Source organism: Capra hircus, chromosome 10, assembly GCF_001704415.2.
Source record: "Capra hircus breed San Clemente chromosome 10, ASM170441v1, whole genome shotgun sequence".
Taxonomy (NCBI): domain Eukaryota; kingdom Metazoa; phylum Chordata; class Mammalia; order Artiodactyla; family Bovidae; genus Capra; species Capra hircus.
The window spans coordinates 37,898,970-37,922,693 of record NC_030817.1 but is presented as its reverse complement, the minus strand read 5'-3'; the positions used below and the strand labels follow the sequence as shown (position 1 = coordinate 37,922,693).

The following is a 23,724-nucleotide window of genomic DNA, read 5'->3' as shown; positions in this document are numbered from 1 at the left end:
CTGAAGTAGACTTGGGAGGGCATGTAGCCATTTTGCAGATTAGAAAACAGGCCCAAAGACGTTAGGTGATGAGCGCATATCTCCTCACTGGCATCTCACTCCATAGGAGACTCACGTGGGCACAGGTGCTCAACCCTTCCACTGCTCAGAGAAGAGCTGGGAGTAACTGAGGTCTTGGAGCAAGTCAGGTGACCTCTGGCTCCCTGCAGATTCCTGCAGTGTCCTGCTACACTGCTTACCACTTTGTGCCCAGCCCACCTTCTCTAGAAGCCCCCACGCCTCCCCCTGTCCCTCCTGACCAGGCTCAGAAGCCCCACTCCACCTGGCCCTGAGAGGCCTTCTGTCAGGAAAGGTGCCGCTGAGCAGGGAAAGGGGTCTCTAGCCGCAGCAGGTGGCCTTGTAGGGGTTCCTTTATTCAATGGGTGCTGGCAAGCTCAGAGACAATGTCTGGGCCAGCCATGGTGAACTAGGCGCATGAGTGGCTCTTCTGCCAGTACCTACCCCATCCTGGAGCAGAATAAAGAAACCCTTAGGGCAGAAAAGTGATTTATTTATAAAAGAGACTATTAGAGCAGGAAGAGGGGAGGAGAGCAGAGGAGCACCCAGACATGTTGGGCCAGGTTCTGACGACAGTACATGTTTAAAAACTTGGGGAAAAGATCAATTGTACTGTTGGAATGGGGTCCTCAGGGGGGCATTCCTGTAAATTGCTCTCTGTGGCTCTACCCTCTCTAAGGCATTTGCTATCCCTTTGACAGTGGAGAGCTCAGAAGAGAGAAAGTTTTGGGGTGGTGGTGAGGGGTTTTAGGATGCCAGAATCTATCTGCTCCCACTTCATCCCTAAGCTCACAGCCCCCTTCACATACACACACAATCTGTCTGCTCAAGCCTTTTGATTTTGTTCCTTATTTTGGAAGAAGAGGTGTCACTTTGCCGCAAAACAATAATAGATCTCCTAGCTCCCAACTTTTAGTCCCTACACAGTGCCTTGCATTTCTCTGGGCTGAGACATTCTGGACCTGGGAGTCCCTGAACCCACATGGGGTGACTGACCATGGCCACCTGGACCAAGGTTGGGAGGTAGAAATGGGGAGATGGCTGAGGAAGCCAGAAACAGGAAGTCTGGAGGTGAGGTGTTAGGCCGAACCTCTGCTCAGCTAGACAGTGGCCAGAGCCCATAGGCAGGAAGCCTAGAAGTTCTCATAATGGTGGGAGAAATGAGTCCTATCCTGCCTGTTGATGAGCTGACAAGCCTTTTCTACATTCTTGGTCATGCCAGGGGGGCCGCAGCTGAACACCCCAATCTTCCGGACCTGTTGGAGAGAGAAGTGAAGGCCAGCTCAGCGTTTAGAGGGAGTGTCTAGCTCAGTGTCACTGTCCAGCTCAGTGTCTAACTCCATGCTCATGTGAAAGACCAGCAGGAGTCCTTGGTGAAGACTCATTTCATGATCCTGTGAAGGTTTACTCCATACTGTGCATGGTGAGGGCTGGCTCAGGGTTTATAAATCTCGCTGAGTTTTGGAAGGCTTGTTCTCTGTGGGGCCAGCCTTGACTCTTTTCCCAGGCATTTGCTAGCTTCAAGTGTAAGCCCAGTGTTTGTCTGGATAGTATTAATGGTAAGGGTAGCTCTGAGTTTATGGTGAGGACCAGCTCCACCACTGAGCCTTTCCTTCGGGACAAGGCATCATGGCTTCAGAAGTAGCAAGTCCCTGCTGCCTGTTTCCTCCCTTGGCCCTTGAGTGACCCTCACCTCTCCTTTTCCATTCCATCACCCCACCAGACTCCTCAGGGATGGGTCCTCCTCCCTTTATGGAGCAGGTTTGGGAGCTTTGCTCAGGCCTCAAATGATAAAGGTGAAGAAAACCTGAACATGGGGTGGGAACTGACCTGTGGATGGACCTTCTGCAGAGAGTTGAAGAATGCCTCGAAGGGGGGGCGGCCAAAGTGGGTGATGGAGCGCAAGCCCGTGAACAGACTCCGGTTCAGCACCTTCTGGAAGTGCCGCTCACAGATGTACTGGGGAAGGGAGCAGAGGAGGAAGGTCACGGCCAGCAGACTCAGGGTCAGCTTCTCATCCAGAGGCTGGTCCGCCCACCCGCCTTGGCCATCCTGGTTCGCCCTGCCCACCCACAGAGTTGCCCCCTGGCCAGCCCTGACGCACCAGCATGGTGGTCCTGAGGTCAAACTTCTCAGCCAGCTGGGTGATGTAGATGTGCACGGACACGAGGTCCTGGCGGTCATTCTCCTCCACCTCCCGGATGATGTCAGCCAGCCACTCAAACTGCCGCTGGGTCCGCGTCACCCAGATGAAGTAGATCTGGGGACACGGCTGGAGCTTGGGATCCAGCTTGTCTCAGAGTCCCTACCTCCCAGGAATCACCACTCCTTCTGGTCTCAGAGCAGCTTGTGCGGTCTCCCCAGGGAGTCAAGGAAGGTGAGTGTATGGGGCCATGCTCTGAGGCCCCAGAGCCTGAAGTGGAAGTGAGCAATAGCCTGGGGCCGTGAGAAAGGACCCCTGTCAAGTGAGCTGAAGGTCTGGTGGGGTGGGAGGCAGCCTGCCCTTCCACTCAGTCCAGTGGGCCCTGTTCAAGCTGTTAGGCTTCCAACTTACAGGCTGCCCGAGGGGAGAGGGACCAGATAAAGGTATGTCACACAACGGCCTCTGGAAAGACTGAGTTGGCTGCCTGGAGTGGATGGGCATGGGCTCGAAGAGAGACCAGGGAGGACTTCCTGGTGGTCCGGTGGCTAAGACTCCATGCTCCTAATACAGGGGGCCTGGCTTGATCGCTGATCAGGGAACTGGCTCTCACATGCTGCAACTGAGTTCTCAAGCTGCAACTAAGACCTGGTGTAGCCAAATAAATAAATGGGTCCCTGGGGGACCCATCTCCAGCTTCTGATGGGGAGAAATGGAGCTGTATGAGTTAAGGAGCAGAGACAGAGCTGGCACAAACAGGGGAGCCAGGTAGCTGTCTGTCACCCTCCAAGTCCTGACAGCATACGGGCTGGGCCTCTGCCCGCTGCATTCTTGCACCCCTGACTCACCTGCCAAGAGACAAGTAGGGGCCCGCCACCAGTGCTAGGCTCAGGTGAAGGGGCCTGGTGTGGAGGGGCCTGAGGGCCTGGGCTGTGTTCCTGGAGCCGACCAGGCCCACCAGCCCTGCCTTGCAGCATCTTCTCCTCTTCCTCTTGAGAGCAGGGCAGGTTTTACCGGTGCCCCACCCCAAGTGCTCCCTTCCCTCTCCCCACCCAACAGTGCTTGAGGGGCGGGCCCCCTCTCCAACCCTGGCTGGAGGGACTCTCAGAAGCAGATTCTATGTGGGGTACCCCATAACTGAGGGAAGAGCCTGCAGGCATCAGCAAAACCACTCTGTCCTTTAGGGTCCAGGAATAGTCTGACTGTGCTGTGTGCTGTGGTCCATGGGGTCACAAAGAGTCGGACACGACTGAGCTACTGAACAACAAAAATATCCTGACTCCCTTGGTTCAGGCCAGCTCAGCCTTGCCTAGAACAGGGAGGCCAAGAACAGAGACAGGGGACAGGCGCAGATGGACACAGTGACAGGAGGCAGGGGACCACAGCTGGTGAGAGGAGGGGACACTCACCTTCTTACAGAACACTTGGCAGCTGACTGATGACTTGAAGACCAGGTCTTTGAGGATGGAGGCAAAGGGGGTGACCCCAATGCCCCCTCCCACCAGCACTGACACCTCAAACTTATGCCACTCTTGGTGGCCCTCTCCAAATGGCCCATCGAGGTACAGCTGCAGGAAAGGGAGTGGGTTAGGGTTGAGTTCGGCTACCACCACAGTTCTGAAGCCAGAAATGGGAGGCAGGTTTATGGAGTGAGGGAGCAGTGGGAGCCTTGAAGCATCATCTGGAAGAATCAGTCTCTCAAGGAGGAACACAGTGGGGAGTCTGGTGCCACAGGACCAATGCCTGCTAAGGGGATGTGGGAGCGTGTGGTACGCCTAGCCTGGGTCTGGGCACCTTTGGATATTTGGCACAGCTGTCACCCGTCGGAGGTGAGTAGATCTCCCTGAGGCGGGTGGTCCAGGGCCCCGCTGCCCGGATATGCAGGCTAAGCGTCTCCTCGTGGGGTGCTGATGTCAGCGTGAAGGGGTGGTACTCGGTGGTCCCCAGAGCCAGGCAGGCGATCCGCACCCACTGTCCTGACTTGTACTCAAAGCCTTGGGGCCGCTGGAACTCCAGGTGGGTCACTCCTGAGGAGGGGAGGTGGACGGTAGCCCACTGTTCTGAATCCGGCAACTGGGGGCCCCCAAGAGTTTCCCCACCTGCAACCTCAGCTCTGCTTTTAGAATATGACAAAGGAGGCATCCCCTCATCAGAAGTAACAACACCCCCAGGCCATGTCTACCCTGAGCAGGGTTTGGGCAGCACTGGGGCTGGTGCGCAGCAGGACAAGGAGTGGCCTGGCCCAGGCTCCTCCTCTCTCTGGTGTGAGAGCAGCTTAGGTCCCCTGGCAAAGAGCCTCTTGTACTCACTCCCTCATCCCTACCACCTCAAGGGCCCTGCTAACTCCACTGGGCCGGGCTTTGTCCTGCCCTGTCAGCATCCACAGAACCACCAGCCTGCTCCCCCGACAGCCTCTAGGCTGATACCTGAAGGCAGCAGCTCCGCCTTCACCACGCTGATCTCCACCTTCTTCCGGCTCAGGCTCACCAGCTTGTCCCCCATATAGATAAGTGCTGGGACCAGGAAGAAGATGTGGAAACGGGGCAGCTGGATCAGGGCAAAGCTGCCATGGATGATGAGCTGGAGAGAGCAAAGAGTACAGCTGAGATCAAAGCCACACCCACAACAGGGTCCGACCCCGGCATCCTTCCTCAACTGGCCTATCCAATCCCCACCTCATCAAGTGCAATGCTCCTTCCAGGCTCCAAAACCTAACCACTCCCAACCCATCCTCCATAGCATCCATCTGCATCTCCCTGATACCATCCTAGACTAAGCCACCTGCACTCATGCGATAGCCTCCTAACTGTCCGCGGGCTGCCCTACTGTGATGCGTTCTTTCCAAGACAGTCAGTATGACTTTTTAAAGTTCCTTTTATCATGTCATCCCAGCTCAGAAAACCTTAGAGGATTTCCCACTTCACCACAAGGGCTTGTGATGCTCTGTTTCCTGCCTGGCAGCATTCCCCGCTCCCTGTTTTTCAAACACAAGTCCTTTCTATTTCTGGACTTTCCACCTGTTGCTCCCTCTGGTGGGAAGGCCTTTCCCCTAGTTCCTCCCACCACCTCATTTTTCAGGTCTCAGCAGAAAGGCCACCTCCTCAGGCCTTCTCCCTTCCCCCAGCACACTCTCTATCCCTTCTTCCTGTTAACTCCATTCACTGTCGTCATCTGCGATATTTGTGTTCCTTCATCCATGGATATGTTTACTGTTGTTCTCCCCACTGGACTGGAGAAGTAGGGACTACATCCATTTCCCACAACACTCTCAGCTCCCAGCAGTTTCTGCCTGGCACATGGTAGGTACTCAATAACTAGTGAGTCAGTGGAAGGGGTTTCCCCAATTTACCCAATTCCTTTGGAGACTAAGACACCTATCAGTCCTCTTTTTCCATGAAGTAACTAACAGGTATTGTCCAACTCTGGTTCTTTCCCTAACCAGCTGATCTAACATGGTCAGACAAAACTTGCCCCATTTTTTCCCCTTGCTTGTTTGAGTCTATCAGTCTGGCCCCCGCCTCCACCTCTTCTCAGGACCTGTTCACAGCAGACTCACAGTGGCCAGTCCCTGAGGTCTCCCTTTAGATGGCATTCACTCCCACCCTCCACAGCCTATGGCTCTAGTGAGCATCCCTGCCTTGCCTCTTTGGCAACAATGCCCTGCTGGTTTTTCCTCTTTCCCTCTCTGTCTGTTCACTTTCTATCTTCTGCACTGGCTCTGCTCCTCCCAACTCCGAAATCTGTGTGTTGCCCAAGCCCGATTTCTTCACCCTCTGCTCTCCTACAATCTCCCACACAGTGGGGCCTCTCAGCTGAGCCACAGCCCTTCAGCCTCGAATATTCTATTGTCATTCGCACCTCTCCACCAGTGCTCCAGCCTTTCTTCTTCTTTTTTTTTTTTTCTTGATCAGGGATTGAACCCAGACCTTGGACCCTTGGCAGTGAAAGTGCAGAGTCCTAAGCCCTGGACTGCTAGGGCATTCCCTCATAGGTGCCCTTCCTTCCACCTAGAACGCTCAGTTCCCACTCTGCCCTGTTAAACCTTAGCTTATCTCTCCTTCAGGCTTAGCCCAAGTTCTGTCTTCTCTGTGAAATCTTCCCTAACCAGTTTGGCCCAAATGAGGCTCCCTTCAATGGGCTCTTGTAACTGACTGACTGGAACATTCAGCTCAGCAATTAATCCCATATTATCTGGTCATTATGATCACCGCACGTGCATGGCACTAATCTCTGAAGCTAATCCTCAGTTTCCGAGGGCAGAGCTTAGAGTCTCCTCTTCCTCTGCTGGGCCTGTGTGTGTGTTAGTCACTCAGTCGAGTCTGACTCTTTCGACCCCATGGACTGTAGCCCGCCAGGCTCCTCTGTCCATGGAATTCTCAAGACAAGAATAACGATGTGGGTTGCCATTTCCTTTTCCAGGGGATCTTCCTGACTCAGGGATCGAACCCAGGTCTTCTGCATTTCAGGCAGACTGTTCACGGAGCAAATATATACTAGGCCCTCAACAGATAACTGTTCAAATGAACTCAGTCCCTCATTCAGCTCTCCACTCCTCCAGCTGAGTGTTCCCCAATTCTTCAACCTCTCCCCACAGAGATAACTTGAGCCTTTTTGGGCTGTGAATTGGCTCCAGTTTTCCCAAGATCCTCTTTCATTACAGAGCCCACGCCCAACCTTGAGGCTTTCTGAGCATCTGCCGGCTGAGAACAATGTCTGGATGACTTCATACTCCTCTGTTTATACACCTTGCTTGGTGTTGGCTCTACCTTGAAACCGCAAAGCTGCTGCAGAGTCATGGTTGATCAGCCATGGGGAACAGCCTGCCAGCTCAGCTTCTGCTGCACTAGCTCCAGCCTCTACAGCCTGAATAGGGAGCCTAAACACCTTTGCCCAGGGTCTGCTCCACACTGGAATCATTTACCTGTAACTTTCTGTCTGAGGGCAAGTGGCCACATCTGAGATAAATGGAAAGGCAGCTGGTGTTTTGTGCCTGCATGCTAAGTTGCTTCAGTTGCGTCCAACTCTTTGGACCCTATGGACCATAGCCCACCAGGCTTCTCTGTCCGTGGGATTCTCCAGGCAAGAATACTGAAGTGAGTTGCCATGCCCTCCTCCAGGGGATCTTCCATGACCCAGGGATCAAACCCAGGTCTCTTATGTCTCCTGAGTTGGCAGGCAGATTCTTTACCACTAGTGCCACCTGGGGAACCCTGCGATGCTCCCAGGCTGCCAGTGCTAGGACTTCCCAGCTGAGGGTCCTGCACCTTGCTTAGCTGCTGCCTTCCCTGTTGGCATCCCCAGTGATCCCCAGAACCCAGGGATAAATCAAAAACCAGTCTTGCTCTCAGAGAACAAGGCTGGCCACTCTTCTGGATCTAGTTTTTTAAAAAAGCTGCTTTATCAGCAGGAACAAAACTATCATCTTCACCCCTAACAGTAACAGTAACCCAGATTCTAGGGCTCTACCCATTATTAAGAAATTGGTGAGGGAGGCATACATTAGCAACAGCTTCCAAAGAAACAAACTCATGAGTTCCCGGAAACATCTAAGCTGAGGCTAGGTAGTTATCCCCAGAACCATGAAGTGCTGAGCCTCAGGCAAGATGGAACCAGACATTCTTACCTCCCAGTGAAGACAGAGCTGCACCTGGGAGGGGGCAGGGCGGATAACCAGTGCCATCCGGACCCAGGCAATGAAGACCTTTCTCCCTTTGTCTTAGGACAAAGAAGACCCCTGAGTGCAGTTGTATCTGGAGCCAGGTGATCTACAGGGCAGCCGTGTGTGAGCTCTGCATGTCTTGAATCCTGGCAGCCAGGCTATCACCAGTGGGGACGTCAGAGCTTTAGGACTTGGGTTACCTTCTCAGCAAGGCCCTCAGGGTGCCCTTTGGGGAAGTGCCTGTGTCTGTGGGGAAGGCAGGCCAAGCAGACCCATGCCACAGCAGTACAGATCAGAGTCATCTCTGGAAACAGCCACTGAAGTAACACAGAGCAAACCCAGGGGAAGAGGGAAAGGGAACAGGAAGGAGAGAGGCAGGGAATCTGAAGGAAGGGAGGCAGGAGCCCAGGATAAGAAGGAAAGGGGAGAGGTGGAGTCTCAAAATCCATTTTATCAATAATCCAAAGAAGACACTTTGAGCAAGTTCATTGACATTACAAGTGGCACTTAGCTACCTGGATGGGGTAGCTAACACCAGAAACAAAATGGCAGAACCTACTTAAGGGTGAGTTTCTCTTTAAAAAGATAATGCTCCCTTGAGTGAGTTCACCCAAGAGCCCAAACCACCACCCAAAGAGGGGAAAGACTGGCTGGGCAGAAGTGATGTGGGGGTGTCTGGAAGGAATGTAGATCAGCCTGGTAAGGCTGCTATTGCAAAACACATGCCAGGGAGTCAGCCTTCTGAGTGCTGCATGTTGGGTCAGTCTACCTGAGTGCCCCATACTATAATCTCCATCTTTTAAGGTGGATGTCTCGGCCATCGCTGCCTCCCTGAGAACATCCACCCAGACTCTGCTGGCCTGGTTCATATCCAAAACCCCTCACCAGCACATAGAGCAGGATGTAGAGGTGATGGGTCAGCCAGAAGCCCCGGAAGCTGCAGCGCCGGAAGTGGCGGGAGGCGAAGACGTACATGATGGCGAGAATCAGGAGCAGCATGACTCCCGTGAGACCTGCAAAATTAACATGGGGTGAGGGCAGGGGAGCAGGGCCTCACAGAACCGGCTGTTCTGAGGCTCCCAGGGTCCCCTCTCCACTCCACAGCTCTAGGTGATAGAAATCCACCATCCTTCCCTCTTCCTCTGCCTGACACCACTGATAACAGGCGCCTTTCACTTCACCCGACCCTGCTTCTCCTTCATAGACCCTGTCACGATTGTTATGTCTCAAGCACCTGTGTCATTATTTGTTTCATATCTGTCACTTTCTCGACTCTCAGGTCCACAAGAACAGGGCTAGGCTAGTTCACCGCTGCACTCGGGTGCCTAGTGTAAGGCCTGGCACACCATGGGCCTTAGGAAAATGTGTGCTGAGTTTATGAATGGACAGGGCAGCTACTCTGAGTCCTCTGAGTAGAACTCCGGATGTTGTAGGCCCTACCCTTGGGGAGTCGAGGCTTGGTCAGGGTCCAGGTAGTACTCTACCTGGCAGCCACATCACAGAGCATGAACACTGACACAGTGAATGAGTGGGACCACACCATCACTGCTCATCACCAGAGCCCCCCTGAGTTCCACCCACCCAGACCTGGTGGGAGACCCCTCCTCTCACAGAGAATCCTAGGCAACACTAGAGCCATCCCAGAGAATGGTCCCTCAAGTGATCAAGGAGGAGGAGGCAGAAGTGAGGAAGATTAGAGCCCTGTAGTGTAGAAAAGCAGAGATTAAGAAGGGATCTAGCCAAAGCCTAAAAGTCCTGAATGGAGAGGAGAGCATAAACATGGCTTGATCCACTAAACCCCAGTGTGCAGGATCAGCAAGCACTCTCTGAAGTTCAAAGCAGATCGTTTTAGGGTTTAAAGAAAAATTAAAAAAACAACATGCTGTGCTTTACAGAAAGGAATGTAGAAGATGTGTTACCCCAAGGAGGGAACAGACTTAAAATAAAAATAGCTTCAAGAAGCATTTGAATAGATTCACAGCTAATAGCTCTAAAATGGGTGATTATGGGGAGTGGGGAATATGCCCTAAACGGCTCTTGTCAAGACTACAGAACGGAGGGGGAAGGGTATTTGCCAGGAGGGGGAAGGGGTATTTGCCAGGCTCCATGAAGAGCCCAGCCCCTCCCCGACGTTGCTGGGGCACAGCATTCCTCAAAGTCACTGTCATGGTAGGTATGTGTGTTTGGGTGGAGGGGATACACTGCTGTTCCTCAGAGGGAGTAACTAGCTCAGAACTGGGGGAGGAGCCCAGCTAAGCTCTTGAGAGAAGGCCTGGAATGCAGTCCCCTACAGCCCAGGAAAGCGCTCTGGGCAAGGGCAGAGCCTGGCTCACGGTCAAGGCCAGGAGCACCAAGCCAGAGTGATTGGGCTGCCTGTGGCAGGCAGAACCCAGAGCCTGGCAATCAGAGCCAGGCCCAGAAACACACGCATCAGGGAGGGCTCTCACCTGGCACAGCCTGGAAGAACCACCAGTAATACTTCTGGGGGAACTCAGATCTGTGGGGAAGGGAAAGCAAGTGAGGGGATGTCTAGGACTTCCAGAAAGGACCCTCTACAGGAGGCACCCCAAACCAGCCACCAGTCTCCCTTTCTGCAACTTGGGATTCGGGGCTCAGGATGATCATTGTGCTCTAACCTGGAGGGGGACCCACTCCTGAGCCAAAGAAAATTTCTTTTTTTTGAGCCAAGAGAATTTCTGCAAAGAATTTCACCCTCTTCACCCCCAGGCCAGGCCACACACACACACTCTCTCTCTCTCACCCATTGTCATGGAAGAGGCCGGGAAAGAGGCAGGAGAGGACGCTGAGCGGGCTGATGGAGAAGAGGTACACGTTCACCACGTGGCCTGCACTGTGTAATACTGAGGAAGACCAGATAGGGAAGGGATGAGCCTGGGGCCGCCCACTGCGGGTGCTCAATGCATTCAACCCCAGCAGAAGGACTCCAGCCAGCCAGAGTTACGAGCCTGAAGAAGCAGCCTGGGGATCTAGATTTCTGTTTTCTAATCAGCCTCCTGTTCCTCCCCTGCCTCACGTACACATTATCCGTGAAAACCCCACAGGTCTGAAATTATACTATTAGAAATTCATTCCTTTGGTTTCTCTCGCAGAATTATGTTTTAAAACATAAAAGCTGGGGGAGATCACACACTATTATGTGCACTCATTTTGGGGTGTGAGTAATTTGTCATTGGGAAGGGTGAAGTGGACTTGACAGCCTGGGGCAGTGACGGGCTCCTGGGCTTACTTTACACCACCACGGGAGCCACCGTTATCCTATGAGAAGCACATCTAAGACGGTCACATTGCACGCGGGTGGAGAAGAGAGGGGCTCTCAGAGGAGGGGGAGGCTGCAAGGGGCGAAGGAGGTGGAGAGGATCCCTGAGACCCCCAGGCCCTGCCTGTGAGGACGATGGCAGTAGAGGCAATGAGGCGATGGAAGTCCACGGCGGCGTCGAAGGGCACGTAGCGGTTGAGGAAGGTCTCTCTCAGGAAGGTGATGAGGTTGCGGCACATGGTGAGCAGGATGTAGGAGAACATGAAGGAGATGCTGGCCGCCGTGCCGCGCGACAGGATGATGCCCACACGAGTGGTGTCCGTGATGCCCTTGTGGTGAGCCGCAAAGGCGTAGTCTGCAGAGGGACCCGGCGGGTGAGCTCAGCGCAGGCCCTGGCCCGCGGCCACAACTGCGGGCCACAGCAAGGCTCCCGCAAGCTCTAGTCTAGCGGGCACTTCGCTCCCCTGAGGCCCCGCCCCCAGAGCTGTCACTCATTGCCGCCCCGCCCCGGGGCTGTCCGTCACTCGCTTAGGCCGCATTCCCAGGGCAGTGGCTTATTGTAAGCTCCGTCCCTCCACGGCTGTCACTCACAGTAGGCTCTCTCCAGGAAGAGGCCCCCCGCAATCGCGTAGAACACCGCCAGGCAGCCGATGTGGCGCCGGTAGTTCTCAACGAAGCGCTTGAACTGCTGCATCGTCTGGTGACGACGGCTGCGCTGAAACTTCTCTCGGTGAGCCTCGGTGAACAGCAGGGGCTGGAACGATGTCACCCTGGAAGACAGGAAGTCTTGGTTTTCTGCTAAGGACCCGATGCTAATATGGACCCGTTCTCCAGAGGGGAGAAAGAAGCATCAAGTTATTTAAGACAAAGTAGGGTGTAGACCTCAGTTCAGTTCAGTCGCTCAGTCGTGTCCGACTCTTTGCGACCCCATGAATCGCAGCACGCCAGGCCTTCCTGTCCATCACCAACTCCCGGAGTTCACTCAGACTCACGTCCATCGAGTCAGTGATGCCATCCAGCCATCTCATCCTCGGTCGTCCCCTTCTCCTCCTGCCCCCAATCCCTTCCAGCATCAGAGTCTTTTCCAATGAGTCAACTCTTCGCATGAGGTGGCCAAAGCACTGGAGTTTCAGCTTTAGCATCATTCCTTCCAAAGAAATCCCAGGGCTGATCTTCAGAATGGACTGGTTGGATCTGTGTAGACCTTAAAGGCTCCTTAATACCACCCTCCTTAAGTGGGCTGTCAGTGAGGGGACGCCCTTGCAAATGGTCACTCGGTCACTCTTTTTCCAGTTCGTAGCTTTCAATTCCCACCAGCTCCATTCTCATCCTTTACAGGAGGCCCAATGGACTCTTCCTCCAGGAAGCCTTCCCTACCTCCCAGGCATAGGTGACTACTTCCTTGAGCTCTGAAGCCTCCTGTTCTTACCACTATTATAGCATTCATCAGTGGGACACTGTAACTATCAATGTACCAGACTATCTCAGCAGACTGTGACATTCTTGGGCAAGGACTGTTCATCTTGCCCATACCCCCAATGCCAGCACAGTGCCTGGCGTTAAATAATCAATGTGTGCATGCCACAGGGATGGGTGAACTGCTTGGGCTAAAGGGAAGGAGCAAGCGTACTTCTTGCCAAACCTCCGGCGAATCTCCTGGGGAGGGTCTGTGTCGCTGGGGCACTGCAGTCTCCGTGGTGTCAGCTCCACCTCGATGTCAGCGTGCTTTTGGGGACAGCGAGCACTCACTCTGAGAGAGGGACTAGGACAGGAATGCAGATTAAGACGGGACCTTGGCCACCTTAGCCACCAGATTCTCTGCTGCCCCTCCCACAGGGTTTTCTCTGCCCTTTTCTAATTTGCATGAAAGCACTACTTGGGCTAGTGAAGGTCCTGATCCCAGACATTCTGGAGAAATAAAAAGCATCTCCCTGACCCCAGCTCTCCCTCCAACATCCCCAGATGAGGGCTTACCAGAGCTTCTCCTGGCTGATGTAGGAGGCTCGCCGGCAGAGGTCCTTGATGACTTCAGGTACCTCCACCCCTGCAATGCAGAGCCAGGCTAGCTAGAAGCTCAGGGTCCAGGGCCCAGGAGGACCTATCTCAAATGCACACCACTCACCCATGTCCGGACACTGTAGAGGGTCCCTGGCCAGTACACTGCCTCTGGGTGAGCCAGCCTCAGTCTGTGATCTCAGTGGTAGCTGGACTCAGCCATGAGGGGTTAAGGGAGAGGGTTTGAAACCAAGGTGGCCAGGCAGGCTCCCTTGAGTATGTGTCCAGTTTCAGTCCTACACCTGAGACTGGTATCAGGCTTATTGGCTAGGGTTCAGGAACTGTACACAACCTGCCTGCTAAGACTACTTAGCCACAAAACCCTGCTAAAGACCCTCTGGCTTAAAAACTCCCTAGAGTTAAGTGTAGACTCTAGGTAGTACATGTATGGGAGATGGCTATAAAATTCTTTCCTTTTTTCTGTGTTTGAAAGTGCTTGTAATAAAATGTTAGGGGTTGGGAGGAACCCTCCCAGAAGCCGCCAGTGCTAAGGGGCAGGGCAGCACTGAGCTGCAAATCCAGGTTCTCACAGGAGGCCTGGGAACGTCCAGGTCACTTTCAAGTGCAAAACCAGCCTTGAAGATTACCCTGGTCTACAGCCCAGAGGCCAAAGTGACTAAACTGAATTTAATGAAATGAGTGTTTTAAAACAAAGTATAGATGTCTGTCCTCTCAAATGGTTCAGCAAACAACAGATGTGGGAAAATGGTAACAAGTGGGGAATGTAGGTGAAGGGCAAAGGGATGCTCCTTGTACCATTCTTACCCCTTTCCTGCAGGTTCATTATGTTTCCAAGTGAAATACAGAGGAAACAGCAAAGCACAACAACAATTAAAAACCAAGCAGAATAGTGCTCAATGCTAACACTCGACTTAATCCTCAAGCCTGGTCCTGGATGTCCCCAGGATTCTGGTCTAGGCTCACTTCTTGGCACCTGTCCCTGCTTTCCTCTCAGGCCCAGGTGCCTGTCTGGGAAAGGTGGGAAATTGAAGAATCAGGAGTCCTGGATCTGTGCTCTACCAACCCCCCTCTCACCCTGGGGACCAGAAGCCCTGACCAGAGGCCCAGCTGTGTCTTATACAATTCACCCCTCACCCCATCTGGGCTGCTCAGCCCCCCAAATTCTCATAATACTGGGAGGGACTGGGTTTGGTCTCAACATGTCCCAGTGAGAATTCCAGGCTATGAAGACTCTGTAACAGCCCAGAGGAGGCCACAGGCAGTCCCTCTGCCTGCTACCTGGCCCCTCCTCACCCTGACTCTAGCCCCTACTCACCTGAGTCAGACATAGGTGGGGCAGGTAGTCAGGGGGAGGGAAAAAAAATAGAATGGGACTCCATATACTCAGCAAACATTTAACGTGCACTCCTCCAAGGGGTAAGGTGGGAAGCAAAACCAGCAGCCCACTGCCACCATCAGACACCCCAGCTGAGATGGGTATGGCCAGATACAAGGAGACACGTCTTCCCTCCTGACGTGTGCACCAGGCACTGGGGCCTTTGACAGGAAAGCAGAATTCCAGCTGCAATCCCCCACCCTATCCTGACCCTGCCCACCCCACCAGCAGGGCTGCACTATGACTTTTCTGGGCCATGGGCACTACTGCCTTTCTGCATTAAAAAAATATATTTTAATAATTATGTTGGTATAAAGAAGAATATAATCCAGGCTGGATACATAACATATTTATCACCATTATTATATTAATTCTTCTGACTGTAAAAAATATATAAACATTTCCATGGCACCTCAAAGCATGTGGACCCTAGGCAGGTAAATGCTGTGCCTACTAACTGAGTCAGCCGTGCCCAGCCGGCTGCCCCACCTTTGACACAGAGCTGCGTGAAGCGGAGCTCGCTGTCGTGGTCCCGCAGCATGAAGTGGAAGTCCTCCCACGTTAGCTCCTGCTTGTCCTGGAAGCCTGACTCCCGGAACATGGACTCCACCACCTCGGCCAGCTGGGTCTTGGTCAGGCAGTTGTTGGAGATCTCGATGAAGGACCTGGGGCCAGGGGGAGGGAAGCCTTCAGGCCCCAATAAGCAGCCTGCAGCTTAGATGCAAGGCCATGCCAACAGGCCTTCAGAGCTGAGCCAGCATGGAAGGGTCCTGACTGACTAAACCCCAAGCCCCCTCCTAGCTACATCAGTCTCTGGCTATATGGACTCTATATCTGCTGTTTACCTCCTGCTCCCTCCTTCATGGCCCCCCTCTCTTCCCCACAGTTCCTGCTCTGGCCCACTCTCCCAGCTCTCCTGCAGCACCAACCTCAGCATTCTGATGAACTCATCCTTGGAAATGAGGCCATTCCCATCAGAGTCATACATGCGGAACATAAGGCGAGACTTCTCCTCGGGGGAGCCTGGGAGAAGAAGGACCCTGTGAGAGCCTCGGCCCACCTGCCTACACCCCAGGCTGGCCAGGAGGAGTGTCACACTGGATCGACCCGCTGCTGGACGCAGCCAGGGTTTGCTCTGCTTCCTGACCCCTACCGGGGCATTCCCAGGTGTCTGTCATGACTGGAGACCCGGCCCCAGTACTTCCCCGTGTCTTAACAGATCAGCTGTACTCCAGCCTCAGTCTCCAGCTCTTCTCATCTCTTCCTGTCTAGGTAATCACTCCCTCCTCCCTCACCTTTCATGAAGACCACCAGGATATCGAGGAACTCCCGGAAGGACAGGTAGCCATTGCCGTCTTTGTCGGCCAGAGAAAACATGGACTCCACAAACATGTCCTGGGGCTTGAGGCCCAGGGACTCGGCAAACTCGGCCCGGCTCAGCTCACATGTCAGGGCCTCCTGCACCTTCTGCGATGAGTCCAGGGGCAGGGCCCCTGCATCTGCCTGGTCGATGTCCAGCACCTGTACTTGGGCAGCAGCAGAGGGGGGAGAGAAAAAGACAAGGCTTCCTCGACTTGAAGGCCAGTGCAGGCTTTTGGTGCCACCTTTTAAGGTGACTGCTCAGCAGCCCCACCACTAAGCACTAGCCCATCAGCCCTGTGGGTAGTCCCTGGGCCTCTGTATTAGCTGATTGGACCAGGGATGCACACTTGACCCAAGAAGAAGGTCTGAAATTGAGACTGGGAGGTCCCAGGACAGTCTTGACCTGAGTGTAAGAAAACAACCACACTGCTCCTTCATGTGCTCAGAGACACAGAGACAGGAGGAAGTAGGGGACAGGGGGTTGGACTTGCATAGTGGTTCAGCGGCTAAGACTCTGTGCAGGGGGCCTGGGTTCGATCCCTGGTCAGGGAATTAGATCCCATATGCCACAAGTAAAGTTCTAGCATGCCTCAACTAAGACCTGGCACAGCCAAATAAATAAATAAAAAGAAGCAGGGGCATGGAGAAAATGGAGGCAGACTGAGACAAAAGAGGCCTTGTTTGATGACAGCTTTCCCTTTCCTGGTGCCTTTCTGGCCAGATCACAGTCTTCCCTTTGGACTTCCTGAGACACCACTATGTCCTCAGAGTCACTGACCCTTTGTCAGTGCTAGCTTGAGCAGGTGTCTCTTATCTCCAAAGGAGTTTTGACTGAGAACATCCTCAGCTGGGCTGAGAACACGTTGGGCTGGGGCAAGGGGAATTCTCATGGCAGGTCATCTTCAGCCCACCCGCCCAGGGGCTGCCCGATCATAAAGACAGACAGTGAGGGTAGCAGGCTACTGCACCTGTCCTCCCTGCCTGTCAACTGGGGGCCTCCAGGTCCAGGGCTGGCTGTGATTTCATGAGCTAAACCTCACTGCTTCAAGCAAGGTGCTGTGGTAGAAAGAGCCTGGGGCTGGAGGCAAGAGATCAGGGTTCATGTCCCAACTCTGCCACCCACTCACACTGCATGACCTCAGGTAAGTCTATTCAGCTGTCTGGCATTCATTTCCTCACCTGTCTTTCTTATATCACAGGTTTATTGTGAGAATCAATGAGAGGTTGTGTGGAAAATGTTTTGAAAGCACTGAGCAGATAGAAAGGGTTGGCTGCTACCCGCAGAATACAGTAACACACCTTTGACAGTTCCCAGCACAGGGAGTTCCCAGAGCACTTTGGGTCCTAAGCTGAGAGGAGGTGCCCAGGTCCTGGCAATGAGTCACCCCAGTGGGGGTACCTCCACTCTCCTGCACACTCAGGTTCAGCTTGTTGGAGGAGTGAATGACATGGCATGTGTCTGCCATGTAATGAATGACCATTAAATAGTACCTTCCTTCATAAATCCTTTCCCCAGTCAGCCAGCCCTGCTCCTTCACCTCAAACATTCATTTTTTTCCCCTCTACTAGGCATCTCTGCTCAGCCCTTCATGCTGCTTTCTTCTGAGACAAAATTTTTCCAACTTTTTTTGAGTGCTTACCAAATCTCACCTCCACCAAGATTACCTTACATAGGCCTGAAGCCTTGCTACCTTTTCTAAACTCTTAGACCACTTACTTCCTGGATCTCTTTTGTAGCTGTCATTCTTCCCAGTTATCTTTCTTCCTGTGCTCACACCGTCTTCCTGGTGGGATGATAAACTCCACTGGTGGGGGCCCATGCTCTATTTATCCTTCATCTCTCAAGCTTCTCCTCTCCACTATTCTGCTTCCAGGCTGCCTGCATTTCCGTACCAGATAGGGACTCAAGTCCTTGCAATTCTCTTCCTATCTTGTTTACCCACATCCTCCCAATAGACTCAAAAATCTGTAAGGTGGACACTAATGTCCCATCGAGGCCTCTGACAGCTGTGCTTCCCCAAGGACACGTGGCCAAGGGCCCCCATACTGCTCATCTCATCCTAAGTTCCTGCAGCCGTAGGGGCAGGATGAGCTGCATGAGGGCAGCAAAGTGGTTAGCTGTGAGGAGTGAAATAAGAAGTGACACATTCAGATAACCCTCTTCCTGGGCATTGCCTCCCTGGAGTCTTACAGACAAGGGTGGGCGTGGGAAGGGGGCAGGAACATCTCCTTAAGCAAGGTCAGGTAACTTGCCCAAAATCACAGCAGAGTTGATTGTTAACTAAGAACTGGGGGCTTCTAACCTTCCCTGGTGTCAGCCCCTGACCTCACACAGGTATACCACTACAGGCAGACCCACGTGGACAGAACCGATCCTACATACACACCTGGGAGAAAAGGTGCCTGAAAAAGGTCTCCAGGAGGTGGCTCCGCTGCTCCCGTGTCACTGCGCCCCTCATCAACTCCTGCTCTCGCAGCTCCCACTCCTGGAAGCTCAGCCCACTCTCCTTCAGAGCGCCCCGCAGGCTCTCCACCATCACCTGCCGTTCTTCCTCCAGGTCAAATAGCAGCACCTATGGAGGAGCCATCAGGAGAACAACCACGTGTCAAGGCCTTGTAAGGCCAGAAGGTTCACGTGAATCTTGTTTTATTTTTTGGCAGGGGGGAGCGGGCAGGGGGCACTGGAAAAAGCACCCCGGCCAAAGAGATATTGTTACTCCTGGGCTCCATGGAGTTAGGTGGCTTGCTTGTAGGTGCAGAGGTAGCACGCAAAGGCACGTGTGCAAAGCTATTCTTCCTCTCTACTCCATACTGGAGAAGGGAGGGGAAGGCGGGAAGGGCAGAGGATGGAGAGGCCCTGGAGCTCGACAGAGTCAGAGTCAAAGACCAGCATCTGACTGAGCTCCCCTCCAAATCTCTAATTCACCAGATTCTGCAGCCAGGGACAGGAAAGAGGGCCCAGCTTCTTCTAAGGACACTCAACTTGGGCCTGCCACGGCATTCGTAGAAAGGAAGGGGGCAGACTGAGTCTGCAGGAGCAAAAGGGACAGTTGAGACTGTGGTATCCAGCAGACTCAGCAGCACAGACTCATTCCAGTATCCAGCACTCCACCCAGGGACTAGGAACCATAAACCCTGCCTGGCCCGGGGCCCCTCCCCTCCACCTGGCTGCCCCCATAGCTGTGGCTGCAGACAAAGAGCCAGGGGCCGGCTGGGCCATACCAGGTCATACTCCTTGGGGATCTTGAGCAGCAGGGCACGGCGTCCGTGGTTGCTGGACAGGATGAGGTTGACCTGCTGTGGGGGTCGCAGCTGGACGGTGCGGAGAACGGAGAGCCTGCCGTCCACCACGTGGATCTGCCCGGGCTGCAGGTGCACCAGCACAGGCCGGCAGGGCTCCTTGTGGCCCTGCCATTCTATTGCTGGAGAGAGATGAGGCTGGGTCAACTGGGGGTTTCCTCCTCACCCCCCACCTCTCCGCCGCCTCCGGGAGGAAGAGGGCTGGCTCGGGGCTGGAGTTAGATCAAGGCCTCTGAGCTCCATGTCCCATCCCCTGCCGACAGTCGCGCCTCTAGTCCATGAGCAGCATAACTACCATGTCCCAAGTATTGACTATGTGTCCAACACTGTACTGAGTGCTTTGCGTGAACTACTTTATTTAATCTTCACAAATCTATGAGGTTAGTGCTATTGCTATTATCATGTTACAGATGAGAAAAAAATAGGTTGAGACAGATTAAAATTTGCCTGAAGTCCAATAGCCCATAGGGGTGGAACCAAGATTCCAATCCTCAGTGAATGTGACTCTAGACCTTATTTAATGACTTCCTGTTGCCTGAAATTTCAGTGTGAGACACTGCAAAGCAGCAGTTCTTGGGAATTTGTGCGTCACAATGAGCCTGTGAAATGTAGGCAGGGTCCCGTGACTCCTCCTTGTGAGTCTATCACATTCTGTTTTTTGGGGGGACCATCGGGAGGAGCTAAGGAGGATGGAGGACTCCTGATCTGACTCCTCCTAATGCCCCAGTGACTCTTCCCGCCTGACCCAGCCTGTCCAGAGGCCTAGAAAAGGAAAGCCTTTGCTCTAGGCTGTTGAGGGATGCAGGGGCTGTAGCCTGGAGTCATGATCTCCCCTCCCCGACCCTGGCCAGCCCCGGGCCTACCTTTTATGCCCCCCACGAGCTTCTCACACATGATGCTCTGGCGGTTTTGGCCCTGGAGTCTCTTTAAATTTCTCCTCCGGAGCTGGGCAACAATCCAGGCACTGAGCAGGCTCACTGAGAGGCAGAGGCAGTAGGATGCTCAGAGGAAGGTAGAGGTCTGGGGAGATCAGTGGCTTCTTTCCCAGGCTTCTTTCCTTGGGAAGAACCTCTGCTGTCCTCACCTCCTATTCAGTTGTCTCAAATTATGAAGTGCCCTGGGAGGGAGGTGCTCTGCATCCCACAGGAAGCTTTGTGGAGCATCTAAGGTGCCTGCCTACGCTTGCCTGCTTCTACCACTCAGGTCCCTTCCCAGCTAGAAATTGGTCTTTGTGCCAGAGACTGGACCCACTCTACCAGGCTGCTGATCAATCCACACACTTAGTCAAAGATAAGTCCCAAGCCATTGCCCCAGCAGCTACATCCCAGACCTGCTCCTCAGGCAGGCATTTGCTTCTGACAGTTTCCCACGCCCAGGCTCCTGCAAATTGCTGTGGATTGTGGGTTCCCCATGGCTCCTGAACCAATCTGGGCCCTGCGATGGACCCCAGAAGAACAGGAAGACAATCCCCCCTGAAGCTGACTTATGTGTAGCTTTAATACTTCTCACGTCCCGCCTGCTCTGATGTTTTCATCTCCTCGGAGGAACAGTACTCTGCATTGGTTGGTTGTCATAGATGCACCTGACCCCACCCCCAACTGACACCTCTCACCCAGCCCCACCCTGCCCATCACTTTTACCCAAGGGGAAGCAGCACAGAGTCCCGATGGTGACCCCGAAGCCAAATCCACTGCCTTCAAAATAGTCCCGCACGATGGGGGGAGCACAGGCTGGCAGGCCTTCGGTGCTGAGCTGTCCTGGCTGTGGGCAGGGGTCTCCTGGGGAGACAGACGAATGTACAGGCCTGGGGGTGCTGGGCCACAAGCTCAGGACAGGATCACTGAGGAGGTTAGGGTGGCAGAAAGAGTTTTGGGGAGCAGAGGAGAGGGGGCTTCTTACCCTAGCCGTTGTACCAAGCATGTGGCATCTGCCTACTTGGGTAACATGTGGGATAAAAAATGAACCTCAACCTGTCTCTCCCCGACATGCACATAATACACACCCACACACACATAGAGCCCTTTCCTCATCACTGCAGTGGGATTAGGATATCCTTGGCCACCTGATGCGAAGAGCCAACTCACTAGAAAAGACCCTGATGCTGGGAAAGATTGAAGGCAAAAAGAGAAAGGGGCAGCAGAGGATGAGATGCTTGGATGGCATCACTGACTCAATGGACATGAATTTGAGCAAACTCCAGCAGGTAATAAAGGACAGAGGAGCCTGGTATGTTGTAGTCTCCATGGGGTTGCAAAGAGTTGGACACAACTTAGCAATGCAACAACAACAACAACAAAGGATAGCTTGGCCCCTACTATGCTATAACCATCCTGGCCAAATGTGAGCCTCCTCATCAGGTCTCTCTGCATCCCAGTACTACCCTCGCTTGGGTACCTGCTGGGGTTTTGCAGAAGGGACCCTACATGGCTGTATGTGGCCACCTGGGGCCCCAGAACCCAAGTCTTTGGGGGCAGAATCAGGGTCACTCCCACACAAAGTCTACTACCCAGCCACCCTGAACCAAGTCCCCAGCTTGGGAGGGCTGAGGCACCAGATCCCAAACCCCACCAAGTGCCCCGGGCCACTCACCAGCATGCCAGAAGAAGACACTGGGCTGCAGGGCACCAGGGTCCACCTTGGTGACATCTACTAGGACATCCCGTAGGGAAGTGTTTCTGATCTCTGCAATCTCTCTTTCAGAGAACAGCCTGGGAGTGGGAGAGGTGGGGAGCTGTTGAGATGGGTGAGAGAGGCAGGCCCCTAGGCCCAGGAACCCAGATGAAGGAAAAGACAACAGAATGTTGTGGTGGGAGTGGTGGGTCAGCTGGGAGTCAAGGGCCCATGAGGGCATTCATGGGCAGAGGGTTTGGGACCCAGGCTGAGGTAGAGTCTGAGGCAGGATCCAGGGAGGCCTTACCCATTCTTGCTGTTCTCAAACCAGTAGCGGTCGCCATCCCGCAGTCGCACAAACTGATCAAGGACGATGGTGCTGAAGAGGGGTCCAGGGTCCCCGTGGCTCTCCAGGAGCCCCCCGGGGAGTAGCTCCAGCCGGGACAGGTCCTGGTTGTACAGGGCCGCCGTGGCCTCCAGCACCTGGAGCCAAGAAGGGAGAGATGCTAAGATCAAGTACCTGCCCTCTAGCCAAGAGCTGGCTCCCAGAGATCAGCCCCAGGGATCACCATAAAAAGGTGACAGTGACAATAACTCACTCATTATGCCCTGGGCACTGCTCTGAATGCTTTCTATAAGTTGACTCATTTATGAGAATTCTCTCACAGACTCAGCTGCTTATTTTATCAAGTTAGAACAGGCAGGCAGTCCCCTAGATGACTTGTTCTTGAAAAGGTATGACAGTTGAAGGGTCAAAATCAGCACAAAAGTTGAATGGTTGAATGATGAGTCAGAAAAAGGTTCTAATCTTTACAGGTTAAAAAAAAGTTTGGAAAATCGAATCCCTTCATATCCATTGCCTTTTAGAGACAGTATACGAACAATGTTGTGCCCCCGACTTTTACTGTAGTTCTTTTCTCCACAATGTAAATAAGCACTGTGTGCTGTGCTGTGCTTAGTCTCTCAGTCGGGTCTGACCCTTTGAGACCCCATGGACTGTGACCCGCCAGGCTTCTCTGTCCATGGGATTCTCCAGGCAAGAATACTAAAGTGGGTTGCCATGCTCTCTTACAGGGGGGTCTTCCCAACCCCGGGATTGAACCCAGGTATCCTGCATTGCAAACAGATTCTTTACCATCTGAGCACTGGACCAGCTTAATTCCAATGAGGCACAACTCAAGTTAAGGATTTGCTGCCTTTGGCATAGCTGGTGATTCCTATCTACATGTTGATTTTATAAAGGTTTCAAGCTTCATGGACATATCACTTCTTTATAACCTTTCAATTCTCTACTTTCCAATAATTTTATAAACTAGTGAGGGCAAAAGCAATAAAATAATTATTTACTGCTAGCTTCCCCAGTGGCTCAGAGGTAAAGAATCCACTTCCAATGCAGGAGAGGCAGGAGATGAGGATTCAATCTCTGGGTCAGGAAGATCCCCTGGAAGAGATATGGAAACCCACTCCAGTATTCTTGTTGGAAAAACCTCATGGACAGAGGAGCCTGACTGGCTACGGTCCATGGGGTTGCAGAGTCAGACACGACTGAAGTGACTGAGCACAACTGTAGAAGCAATGCTGTGCCCAAAAGGTAAGACAGCCAGAACTGGTCTGCTGGCTGGCAGGCCACGCTGTTTGCCCAGGTGATAGCTCAGAGTGTGATAGCTGACTCTCCAAAAGCAGCTTGAATATTGGTGTATGAAAGTACAGTTTGTTTCTGAATTAAGGACCTGCTAGGCAATGGCATCCCACTCCAGTACTCTTCCTAGAAAATCCCATGGATGGAGGAGCCTGGTAGGCTGCAGTCCATGGGGTCGCTAAGAGTCGGACACGACTGAGCAACTTCACTTTCACTTTTCACTTTCATGCATTGGAGAAGGAAATGGCAATCCACTCCAGTGTTCTTGCCTTGACAAGCCCAGGGATGG

General features: G+C 53.3%; 1 protein-coding gene across 1 annotated transcript in view; it reads right to left on the bottom strand.

The window, feature by feature from the left end:
- The window catches only part of DUOX1 (dual oxidase 1), a 33,601-nt gene continuing 10,266 nt past the window's right edge, over positions 390 to 23,724 (bottom strand). The window contains exons 13-34 of the mRNA XM_018054146.1: positions 22,104 to 22,279; positions 21,776 to 21,894; positions 20,827 to 20,964; positions 20,050 to 20,163; positions 19,109 to 19,308; positions 18,274 to 18,459; positions 15,820 to 16,045; positions 15,454 to 15,547; positions 15,014 to 15,189; positions 13,108 to 13,177; positions 12,764 to 12,895; positions 11,725 to 11,903; positions 11,258 to 11,488; positions 10,618 to 10,717; positions 10,304 to 10,353; positions 8,742 to 8,869; positions 4,624 to 4,777; positions 3,992 to 4,224; positions 3,607 to 3,765; positions 2,162 to 2,317; positions 1,888 to 2,016; positions 390 to 1,313 (exon numbers count right to left, since the gene is read on the bottom strand). Coding sequence (XP_017909635.1) covers positions 1,191 to 1,313; positions 1,888 to 2,016; positions 2,162 to 2,317; positions 3,607 to 3,765; positions 3,992 to 4,224; positions 4,624 to 4,777; positions 8,742 to 8,869; positions 10,304 to 10,353; positions 10,618 to 10,717; positions 11,258 to 11,488; positions 11,725 to 11,903; positions 12,764 to 12,895; positions 13,108 to 13,177; positions 15,014 to 15,189; positions 15,454 to 15,547; positions 15,820 to 16,045; positions 18,274 to 18,459; positions 19,109 to 19,308; positions 20,050 to 20,163; positions 20,827 to 20,964; positions 21,776 to 21,894; positions 22,104 to 22,279 — 3,273 coding nt within the window. The 3' untranslated portion in view covers positions 390 to 1,190. The remainder of the gene's footprint in view (positions 1,314 to 1,887; positions 2,017 to 2,161; positions 2,318 to 3,606; positions 3,766 to 3,991; positions 4,225 to 4,623; positions 4,778 to 8,741; positions 8,870 to 10,303; positions 10,354 to 10,617; positions 10,718 to 11,257; positions 11,489 to 11,724; positions 11,904 to 12,763; positions 12,896 to 13,107; positions 13,178 to 15,013; positions 15,190 to 15,453; positions 15,548 to 15,819; positions 16,046 to 18,273; positions 18,460 to 19,108; positions 19,309 to 20,049; positions 20,164 to 20,826; positions 20,965 to 21,775; positions 21,895 to 22,103; positions 22,280 to 23,724) is intronic.